Source organism: Arachis hypogaea, chromosome 6 (genome assembly GCF_003086295.3).
Source record: "Arachis hypogaea cultivar Tifrunner chromosome 6, arahy.Tifrunner.gnm2.J5K5, whole genome shotgun sequence".
Classification (NCBI taxonomy): Eukaryota; Viridiplantae; Streptophyta; class Magnoliopsida; order Fabales; family Fabaceae; genus Arachis; species Arachis hypogaea.
This window is the reverse complement of record NC_092041.1, coordinates 74,123,321-74,134,802: the sequence shown is the minus strand read 5'-3', so window position 1 is coordinate 74,134,802 and position 11,482 is coordinate 74,123,321. Positions and strand designations below refer to the sequence as shown.

At 35.2% G+C, this 11,482-nt stretch overlaps 1 protein-coding gene across 5 annotated transcripts; it reads left to right on the top strand.

Moving 5' to 3' along the window:
- Positions 1 to 5,055: 5,055 nt before the first annotated feature.
- On the top strand, positions 5,056 to 10,353 carry LOC112696713 (heterogeneous nuclear ribonucleoprotein Q). 5 transcript variants are annotated; one of them, XM_025749551.3, is made up of 9 exons: positions 5,056 to 5,462; positions 6,432 to 6,876; positions 6,947 to 7,063; positions 7,188 to 7,328; positions 7,501 to 7,674; positions 8,209 to 8,416; positions 8,521 to 8,696; positions 9,535 to 9,620; positions 9,762 to 10,353. In XM_025749551.3, exons 2-9 carry the CDS (start codon positions 6,457 to 6,459, stop codon positions 9,907 to 9,909), a joined length of 1,470 nt encoding a protein of 489 aa, XP_025605336.1. In that variant the 5' UTR covers positions 5,056 to 5,462; positions 6,432 to 6,456; the 3' UTR covers positions 9,910 to 10,353. The 5 variants fall into 5 exon arrangements, with proteins under 5 accessions (XP_025605336.1, XP_029143374.1, XP_025605337.1 ...); XM_029287541.2 differs by having other exon boundaries at positions 5,134 to 5,462; positions 6,457 to 6,876; XM_025749552.3 differs by having other exon boundaries at positions 5,134 to 5,462; positions 6,076 to 6,876.
- The last annotated feature ends 1,129 nt before the right edge of the window (positions 10,354 to 11,482 follow it).

Here is an 11,482-nt window from a genome sequence, read left to right as displayed (position 1 = left end):
ACAACCCACCATTTTTTCGGCGACCACCACCGCCGGTGCCGCAGCTGTTGCGCCGCCCTGTCCCTCTTCGTTCTTTCTTTCCTCTTCTTTCTTTCTTTCCTGTTCTTCTTTCTACTCTCTTTCTTTCTTTAACTGTAAGCCCCCCTCTTCTTCTTCCTTAGGTCGCCGGCATCTTCTCTGGTGAAGCTCAACCGTCGTGAGCTCTGCAGTGGCCACCACTAGTGCCACTGCCACATCTTCTTCTCTTTCATTCTTTAACTTTGCAATTTTCAGGTTTTAATCTTCTTTGTTTTGTTTATTTGCTTGTTTAATTTTTGTTTTCTTTATTTAATTTTGGTAATCTAGCTTAGGTTTTGCTTAATTGATTGTTGTTGAAGTGCAAGTATTCATTTCTTATTTATGGGTTGTTAATGTTTGAATTTTGGCTTGAATTTGATGAATATGTGCACTGCATGCCATGTGTTCGATAAAATGCCTGAATACACTTTTTTGTTTAATGCATATGTTGTAACTACCATATGTGTTGGACTATATCCTTGTTTGGCATTCGATTCAAGAATGGTGCACTTTTGCATGATTATGATGCTATTTTGGATTGAAATTTCAATAATGTACTTGTTTGTTGCTTTGAGTTTCTAGCACCAAATTGACATAAAAATTGACATTTGATTTCTTATTTGGTGAAATTTTTAACAAGTGCATCTTGAATTTAATCAAGTGAATTGAATTACTTGTTCATCATGATTTTCATGTCAATTTAATCATATAACAAGGTCCTTGTTTCTTTCTAATACTTCGTATTTGTTTGAGTTGACTTGACTTGATTCTTATCAAGCTTGTCACTTTTCGTAACAAGCACCTTCTCTATTATATTCTTTTGGTTGAAGGTTTTTCCTAATATCCATGTCTTTAAGATCAAAACGAGCAGCTGCATGATCTTTTGTCTTTTTGGAAATATCCAAAAGAGTTCCAATTATGCTATCAATTATATTCTTCTCTATGTGCATAACATCAAGGTTGTGTCTAAACATGTTGTACTTCCAATATGGTAAATAAAAAAAGATTGACTACTTTTTCTAAATTGATATGCCATTCTTTGATCTCCTTTGCTTCTTCCTAAAAGAATTATCTACCTCTTACAATACATCAAATACAGTTGTACCCTCTAACAACTGGGTGGAGACCTAAGTTCAGTTTTTTCCATTAAAAGATCTTTTGTTATGCCTCCATGGATGATTAATGGGTAAAAACCTTCAATGATCCATATAAATAGTCTTGTGACTAGTTTCATATAGATAGAAGAAGTCTCATCATTACAATACGAAAAAGCCAATTTTTTTCTTTGTACTTCACCCAGATAACATAGCATACGCAGGGAAGTTATTAGTTGTCTATAAAAGACATGTTCTCATGTGGAATGTTTTGTTTTCTTTGGAATCATATGTTTCAACATCTGACTCCTACAGTTCTTTTAATCCTTCAATCAACGATTAGAAAAAGACGTCAATATCATTTTTCTGGTGATTGCGGTCTAAGAATGAGTAAAGAAAGTGTAAAATAATCAGGCTTCATGCTCATCCAAAGGGGTAGATTATACACCATCAGAACAATAGGCCATGTACTGTATGTACTGCTAAAAGTTCAACATAGATTGAATCCATCGCTTCCTAAGCTAAGTCTCATATTATGAGGCTCCTTTGCAAAATCTTTATGTCGACTATTAAATGCTTTCTAAGACTCACCATCGACGGGATGCCTTAATGATCTGTCTTTAACACGCTCATTATGATATCAAGACATAGCTTCAACTGTTCTTGTGGACATAATTGAAAAGCCTTTGAAGTCTGAGAATCAAAGGAAATGCCTTAGAATTTTTGCAACAACTTTGCAAGGCTTTCTTGATAAGGTAGTCTCATCCTCTTCTACATGATGCTCAATATAATGGGATGTTCCACAGACATAGCAAGATGAGTTATTCTCATGCCCGTTCCGATACAACATGCTGTCATTTGCGACATGTATCGATATTTTGGTAGTCAAGACACAAATTTTTCACCATATTCTTGGTTTTATCAAAAGAAGTATGAATATTCAAATATGACATTCTTTCTTTCAATAATTCCAAGAGAGAAGTGGGCGACACATTACTCCAACCATACAAGCATTTTAACAAGTAAAGACGGATGGTAGAGGATAATCTTGTGAATCCTTTACACCCGAGGTATAGTTCTTGGCTTACCTCGTCTACCAATTTATAAATTCCTTTGCACATTCGTTGGGCCCATATTTTGTCCATCAACTTGTATATTATCTTTGAATTTATTACGTAACAACTCATCAATGTTATCATTGCAGTTATCTTCACTATCTGTGTCACTGTCAACATCCATAGCAACAAGTGATTTCCAATAATTAAACCACCGTCAATATCCTTCTATGAATCCGTGGCATATTAGATGGTCATACACGTTATCTCTCTTTAACCAAAGTCTATTACAACACTTTGCACATGGGCATTGAATTTTTTTCCTTGAGGAACTCCCGTTGATGAAAAAACAAAGAGTAAAAATCTTTTTACACTAGGTTGATATTCTTTCTCATGACGTGGTGTATCCATCCAATCCTTGGACTCATCCATCGAAAACCTATATATTTCAAATAGATAGCTAAATTTCTAGTTTGAAGCCCTTACTGTTAGTCTCACTAACTGCGAATCTAGCTTCCTAATTAAGTAAGAGACAATATTGTCCAAGCCTCCAAAATTTTTTGAAGGCATTGGACATAAAATAAAAAAGAAAATTATATTTTAGCAATGCTTAAAGAAGGTCCTGAAGTGATGAGTGCCTCAGAAAAGTACTTAAGTTGTACGCATACATCAATAACAAATTAATAGATGTATTTAAATTTGCATAAACTAACCTTAATTACTATCTTAATTCGTACCACAATAGCAGTAAAGTAGTAGCACAGCAAAAGCAGAATTAGAGAGGTAGCAGTGGCAGCAAATAGCAATTTGGTAGCAGATAATTAGTACCAAAACAGCAACAAAGCAATACCACATGAGCAGCAGAATAAAAAAAGTGGTAGTAGTAGTGAATAGTGAAAGCCTAAATAAAAATAGACTTTGACTTAAGTAAATAATAAAATAGAAGAAATGTGCTTTGGTTATATTGACTAATGTATATATAGTATAGTGTATGATGCATGAATTTATTAGGCTTTTAGTTAAAAAAAAGTAATTAGTATTAATTCAAATGTAGGATAAATTCTAATAATAGTTTATGAAAGAACTTGTTAATGTGGAACGAAGTAAGGATAAAGATTAAAAGTGTGTTTGGAAAGCATAAAATTAAAATTCTCTTCAGAATTATATTCTTTTTCTTGCTTTAAAACATAAGAATACATGAATTTAAATTCTTTTCAGAATTTTAATTCTCATATTCAACCCAAAAATTAATCACAAATCCAACCTAATGACATTTGATTTTGAAATTAAAATATCTAAATTAACTCTAACATTCACAGTCATAGTTAAAAGGAACAACAATTAGGAATATTGAAATTCAACATCAAAAGAAGCTAAATTTCATTTGAAGTAAAACATAAAACACCAAAAATCACATAAATTCTTAAGACACCTGTGATCCATCAACAGTAGCCACTTCAAAAATTTATAATGAATTAGGGTTTACCAGCATTGAAGCAATGTTTCTTTCGAGCTTTGCACCATGAAATATTTCTTTTGAGCTCTCAAAATATAAAAGTGGTGGCAGAGGTCTCAAAACCAGCTTGTTCCTGCATGAAGAAGGGTTTCTTTCAAGCGATGGAAGGGAACGGCCCTAAACAACAAAACTTCTCCAATGCTCCGACAGAAGGGAGTGGCGGCGGAAGGGGTTAGGGGTTTGCAGCGATGAAAGGGAGCGGCGGCAGAGGGAACATCGACGGAGGGTTTGCGAGGGACAATGAGCACCGAGGGAGTGACTGGCGAGAAGAGGGCTAAGGGTTTATAGTGGGAGCAGAGATGGTGGGAGTGCCAAGGTTAGGGCTTGAACGTTTCAATTTTTGGTTTGGATACTTTTTTCGTTGTGAACACAGATAATATTTTGTTCTCAAACACAGATTCACACGAAGCAAAGATTCTTAGCCTTTTTGCATTCATTAACCAGCATTTAGCCATTAACTTTAAACCTTTAATTTCTTTCTACCCATCACACATATTATTGTTTTATTTATAGAATTTTTATTGTTTCTCTTTATATGATTCTCTTTTTTTATTATTTATTATTTTTATTTTTTGTTAATTTTTATGTAGTTTGACATTGTACACTTTATAATTGTAATCTTTGTGTATTATATTTATTATTATCCTTTTATAATATGAATTATTGATCCCATTATATAAAATAAATTAGACAAAAAATTAATCATAAATAATTATAATAATAAAGATTATAATGTACTAACCACATTTCCTAATGAACCAGAGTCAATCCGAATTGATCTTGTAAGTCATCTGCTACGGAAAGAATTCATTAGGTCTCGTAGGAATACCACTTCAAGTTTTAAATTTTTATTCAGTTTACCTTTTAATAAGTCATAATCAGATCTTGAAGAATAAAAATCTGAAACTTGACAAGTTAAAAAAAAACTTGTTAAGCATTAAAAAGAGTACCAAAAGTATTAGAAAAAGATATTATATAAAGAACATACTAAAAAAGATAAAAAAAATTAAACATAATTACCAAAATAACATTATAATTTAATATAATATTCTTTTTATAATTATCTATCTAAAAGTGATTTTAACTAATATTATCCAAACTTTTATTTTATCAAAATCAATTTTACTATAAAATTATCAAACATAAATTATATTGATACAAACTCACTTCTACCCAAAATTAATTCTATAAAATTATTTTTATTCAAATTTCAAATGGGTATATACCAATCCAAACTTACCCTAAATCCATTTTTATTTGCCCTTGGTGAACTAGGTAACAAAAAGTCCTTGTTTTCTTAGAACTAATAAGGTGAGGGATCCATTATACCTTTATTGTGTAGGAGATCATGTTGTCATTCGTGTGAATAGATAGTTGGGTATTTACCCCGTCGATTTTGGTCGGAGCATTTACTCATGTTTGTATACAAGACTTGGCTGGTTTTGCGTTAACCAATTTTGTTCTTTTATTTTAAGCTGGTTTTTGTTACCGCTCATTGGGTTATAGCACAGTCCTTATGTTTCTACAAAAGGATTTAGAATGAAAGGCCCGGTCCAAAGGCCCAAGGCGATTCCCTAGGCACCGGCGAGCAACAGTGAATTCGGCCACCATTCCCCATAAGGCCACTCTCACGCTTCCCTGCGCCATTTTCTTCCATCTCCCAACTCTCTTTAGGATTTAGGGTTTCGAAATTTACAATTTGGAAGCCTCTATTACCATTTCGATTTCTCTCGCATCCAGGTACCTTCGCTTTTCCATCTCAAATCGTTCTTCTCAGCTGCATAGCTTTAGCCTATGATTTTTTATTGTAATTTCGTATGCAAACCAGTTAGCTTGATGCTTCTAGGTAAGACGAAACAGAATAATTATGCTTGCGTGGTTTATTGATATGATGCGAGAGATTAGTTAGGTTATTATTCATAGAACATTGTTGGATAATAACATTTGGGTGGACGGTGTTGGAAATGGATATTCTCATACGAGGCTTCACAGTGAATGGTGATTTTCTTAGGATAGCAAGGCTGGCTTCATTCCCAGGAACTAGGTGATAAATGGCATATTTGATAATGGTTTATTATCCAATCAAACCTCCAATTAGCTTTCAAGTTTCAGTTCTCTTTTGCTTGTTTGGTTTTGAAATGTTTATTGGTAACTGGTAAAGGATTAAGGAGTTGTATATATTGTTTGCACTTTCCTTTGTAATTACTCAGCTTCTCGCCATATAACATGCAAAATGTTGCCTTGTATATATTTAATTTTTTTTTAATAACAGTGTAGCTCAGTTTCTTATTTCTCACTTCTGTTCCTTTTCCCCTCTTTCTCTTTGTGCATTGTTGTCCCTCCCCACAAGTAGTTAAACAACATATAAACTGGCCACTGTTTTCTGGGCAACTTTCAGCATCTAAATTTTGAGATATTCTGAAATTCTTTCTTCTTGGATTTTTCTTTTTCCTCTTTGATTGGCCTTTTAGCATTGTTATCCTCTTGATTTCCGTTCACAAACTCTCTTGCCTGTCTGTTACTTTTGTTGTTATGTTATGATGATCCCTGGATTTAGAATCGATCATGTTTCTACTCCTTGGTCCGTACCTCATGGTACAGTCTCAATCAAAATTCTTACTCTGCAATTGGCCTCTCATATAATTTCCACCTTTCCAACTTGCAATCTCTCTTCTACGAATGCTTTTGGCTTCCGTGATTCCTTCACAGTTGCCCTGCAAGCTTGCTTTTCTAGATGCATAATATGCCTGGGACAAAGCAGAGTGATGAAACGGCCCAAAATCAAGAATCACCAGAGGGGCACAGTGAGCATGAAAAACCTACAGATTCTGATGAACAGGTAGACCTTGAAGGGGATAATGATCAAGAGGAGACCATGGAGGAAGAGGTTGAATATGAAGAAGTAGAGGAAGAAGTCGAAGAGGAAGAAGAGGAAGAGGAGGAAGAGGAGGAAGAAGAAGAAGAGACTAAACCCTCAGATGGTGAAGAGGATATAGGAGTGGTAGACAATAAGGATGAAGATGAGAAAAAGAAACATGCAGAAGTTCTTGCACTTCCACCTCATGGGTCAGAGGTTTACATTGGTGGCATTCCTCACAAAGTTTCAGAAGAAGATTTGAGGGCCTTCTGTGAATCTGTGGGAGAAGTGTCAGAGGTATGTTTATTGAAAATTTCTGTTTCTTCATTCATTGCATGATTGTCTAAACTGATTAAATTTAGTGCAGGTTAGGATTATGAAAGGAAAAGATTCAGGTGAAGCAAAAGGTTATGCATTTGTGACCTTCAAGTCAAAGGAATTGGCATCTATGGCTATTGAGAAACTGAACAACACTGAATTTAAGGTAATTTGGTAGAGATGTTTGTTAACATTTTCTAAAAATCGTGTAGTTTTTCATTTTTAATCGATTATTAGGTACTACAATTATCCATGCCTATTAACTAATTAAGTCACGTCTGAGTTTCCAGGGAAGAAAAATAAGGTGCTCAACATCCCAAGCTAAGCATAAGTTGTTCATTGGTAATGTTCCTAGAAATTGGACTTTAGAAAATATGAAGAAGGTAGTCTCAGAAATTGGGCCTGGAGTTGTTGCTGTGGAGCTGTTGAAGGTTTGTTGACATATTTTCGTTTTTTAATTTCATATGGTTTGATGTTCTTAAATCTTAATTTATTATGGGAAAACCCGTTTCTTTTCCAAGTCATAACTTGTTCCCAAAACTTGAAGAATGTAGCATGATGATTAATTTTTTCCTAACCTAGCAAACCATTTCGTTGTTACAGGACCCACAGATTTCTGGCCGTAATAGGGGGTTTGCTTTTATTGAGTATTACAATCATGCTTGTGCAGAATATTCAAGGCAGAAGATGTCAAACCCAAAATTCAAACTAGACGACAATGCTCCAACTGTGAGTTGGGCTGACCCAAGGAATTCTGAATCATCTGCTGCGACTCAGGTGATTGATTATATGTTATTTCATGTGAAATTAAATTACATGAATAGTGTGATCAAAAGAAATTACATTATTAGCTTCTCTTAAGAAGTCTAATAGCTGGTTTCTGTATGACACTAAGAAGACAAAACTGAGACATATAATGACTTAATGACAACTGAATTGCCCAAGTCCCCTCACTACACACACACCCAAAACACAACACAACACAACACAAGTTGTCTCAATATGGTAGATCCATATTAGACTGAATTGGATGCTCTGTTTTTTGCCTTAGATTCAACAGTGGCTGTCATTTTACTTATCTTCATACTTGCTCAGGAAATTTGACCCTTTTTCTGGGTTCCGGTTATTATGTTTGCTTGGTGCTTGTTTTTGAGGGGATTTTTTTGGCTATTTTATTTGCTACTTTTGTAAGTTTGATACTTTAATTATAGGATTAACTTTCTTATTTTCTTTGCTAGATCTAATGAAATACATACAGCTTTATAATGAATTGTGAAAATTGTATAGCTGAGACCTTGGTGCTTGGTACAGGTAAAAGCAGTTTATGTAAAGAACCTTCCAGAGAATATTACTCAGGATCGTCTTAAGGCACTGTTTGAACATCATGGAAAGATCACAAAAGTGGTTGTCCCTCCTGCTAAAGCAGGACAAGAAAAGAGCAGGTTTGGGTTTGTGCACTTTGCTGAAAGGTCAAGTGCCATGAAAGCATTGAAGAATACTGAGAAGTATGAAATAGACGGTAATTTTTCTTTCCCTTTTGCATACATTTTACTCAATCTCTGTTTACAGGAATGCCAATAGATCATTACGTATCGTAGGCATTAAATTTTCTTGGATGGGCAGGGCAATCTCTGGAGTGTTCACTTGCAAAGCCACAAGCAGATCAGAAGTCATCCAGTACACTAAATTCACAGAAGTCTGTTGTACTTCCCACTTATCCACCTCAACTTGGTTATGGCATGGTTGGAGGTGCATATTCTGGTATTGGCACAGGATTTGGTCCTGCTGGGTTCACACAAGTAAGTTGATCTTTTCCCTAGTGGGGTCTCAGTTCTGTCTTGTAGTATTTCTCAGGTGATTGAGGATTTGTGGAATATGCTTCTCACGAACTTGGAAAGTATGAAGTGTCAACTTAGTAATCAATGTCAAAAACTCGGACATTGGTATGACACATGTTGGACGTACATCCTGTATCAAGTAATTATATTCAATAATTTTGAATCTATTTAGCAATAGCAAGTTTGACACTTGAAGTATATCAAGAATGTTTAATATTATATGGAAAGAGTTTAGAAAGTAGTAAATCTTGAACTTCACACACACACATTGCATGTCCATGTTCTACCATTTTAAATTTTGTTGGTTTTTTCTATGTTTATTTGTGCCAAGTGTCCATGTTAGTTTTTTCACTTCTTACCCATGTTACGTGATGATAACAGTTGCTCTTAGCTTCACTAGGGGGGTGAATAGTCACAACATCTTGGTTGCTCCAATAATTTAATTATTCATGAGCTGATTAAGGGAGAAACAGTTTTACTATGAAATCCAATTTATGGACTTGGTATGGCATATCTTGACTAGTTGACACATAAATTGAATTGTCTTCATGATGTCATTGTATTCAATGGTAATCAGAGTGCAGCAGATTCTAATGGTGATTTATATGATTTTAACAATGGACCAATGCAAATTGTAACTAATGCCCCAAATTTAGAACAAACATGCTCATAAAGCTCAGTCACGAGTTGCAAAACGAAATAAAGAACATTCTCTTTTTCAAGCAACACATGGCATTAGGTATTTTTTATATGGATCTGTATGTACCTTGCTCATATAGAGGTCCTTAAATCTTTGCAGCCACTGATGTATGGTGCAGGAGCAACCGCAGCTGGCATGGCAATGATGCCAATGCTGTTACCAGATGGAAGGATTGGATATGTATTGTAAGTGTTCTGTTGGTTTCTCTAGTTATAGGCTTGTGGTTTTTCAATCATACATGCTTGGATATGTTAGCTGGTCCAATCGGTATTTAACAATTGGCCACTTAGTTGTTTTCATGTCTCCTTTTTGTTTTGGGCCTGTAGGCAACAGCCAGGGTTGCAACCACATACTCCTCCTCCGCCAGTATCCAGACATGGCAAGAGCAGTGGTGGTAGCTCAAGTAGTGGGAAACGTGGAAATGATAATAGCCATAACCGTGGCCGTGGCCGTGGCCGGTATCATCCCTACTAATGTGCTTAAAAGAATCTTGAAATCGAGGTGTTTTTGCTTTTCCCCTTACTGGTTACATCCATGAAAAATCAGTAGAGCAGGAGCAGATGCCGATGAATACAATACATGTATATTTGTTGAAATACATAATTGGCTATGCATATCATTCCATCCTTTTGGCTGCATGATGGAACCAAGTTAAGAAACGGGATTAATATATGTACAATCTTTAGTCTATAATCAATTGCAATATGTTGTCGAGGCTCAAGGCGCCAAGCACCGGTTAGCACAGGGAGGAACTGCTGCGAACGATTTATGTTTCTAAGATGCATTATCTTGTTAAATTTAATGCTAAGGTAATTTTTCACGAGTTAGCATGTAATTTTGGATGTCTTGTGCAAATAATATCGTATAGTATTCTGTGGCAATTTTTCTATGTATGGGATATCCATTTTTCCCGCGTTATTTTTATTTTATTTTATCAATTTTGGACAGATTTCTCTCTCCGGATGTTCATCACATTTTTTGGTAGATTTTGATTTTCTACTCGGAAAATATCTTCGGGAAAAACAAAAAGTTGTGTACCCATGGGCCATAAAAGATTTTTAACAATATGAAAACAGAAAATAAAAATGGGCTGAAACCCAAACAAGAGCGATCCTCATGGTTTATAATAACCCAACGCTTCAAGACCGAAATGCTGAAATAATAAAATAATAGTAATACCGCTACAGTATGCTTGATAGGCTGTGGACTGAAATACGAGATTTTTTCACACGAAGACTATGATTAGAAGGAGAAAAAACAGAATTCTAAAGCTTCGAGACAGAGGGGAACTGGTGTGAGGATATGAGTGAGTTACAAAAAACAGCAGTGGAGTTTTACAAAGATTTATACCTAGAAGATAAAGACGACACTCTTAGAGTTCTACAAAGATTTCTACCTAGAAGATAAAGACGATACTCCTACTTTATTTACGCGAATCACATACCCTCCTCTAGAGGTGTTTGATAACAACTTCCTTCAAAAACCTTTTTTGGAGACTGAAGTTCGGCAGGATCTGTTTCACATTGGATCATTTAAAACGCTCGGGGAAGATGGATTTTCAGCTTTCTTTGTTAAGGAGTATTGGGATACGGTTAAGGAAAATTTTTGTAGATATGTTGAGTTTTTGTGGAGAAATCCTGAAGAAATCAAAGACATTAACCAAATTTTCTTAATCCTTATACCCAAAGTGGAACAGCCAGAATTTATCATTCAATTTTGCCCTATTGCACTATGTAATCTGGTGTTCAAATGTATCACAAAAATTTTGGTGGCTAGAATCAAACCGATGCTTGCTGACAGAATAGCTCCTTACCAGTCTAGTTTTGTACCTGGAAGAGTCATACATGACAACATTATCATTGCTAAGGAGATGACACATGACATGAAGAGGATGAAGGGGAAGAGGAAGTTTATGGCTATCAAGATAGATTTTGAAATGGCTTATGACAAACTAGGGTGAAAATTTATTGAAAAGGTTTTGGAGGAATTTGGGGTGGGAGGACATGCTAAGAGAATGATCACGAGCTGTGTCTCAACTGTCTCCTTT

What these genes read in the sequence shown, in the direction of transcription:
- LOC112696713 (XM_025749551.3), top strand. Translation starts at nt 6,457, where the DNA reads ATGCATAATATGCCTGGGACAAAGCAGAGTGATGAAACGGCCCAAAAT. An exon ending in TTGCTGTGGAGCTGTTGAAG is followed by an intron (nt 7,329 to 7,500) that starts GTTTGTTGACAT and finishes TCGTTGTTACAG; the next exon opens with GACCCACAGATTTCTGGCCG. An exon ending in TGAGAAGTATGAAATAGACG is followed by an intron (nt 8,417 to 8,520) that starts GTAATTTTTCTT and finishes TTGGATGGGCAG; the next exon opens with GGCAATCTCTGGAGTGTTCA.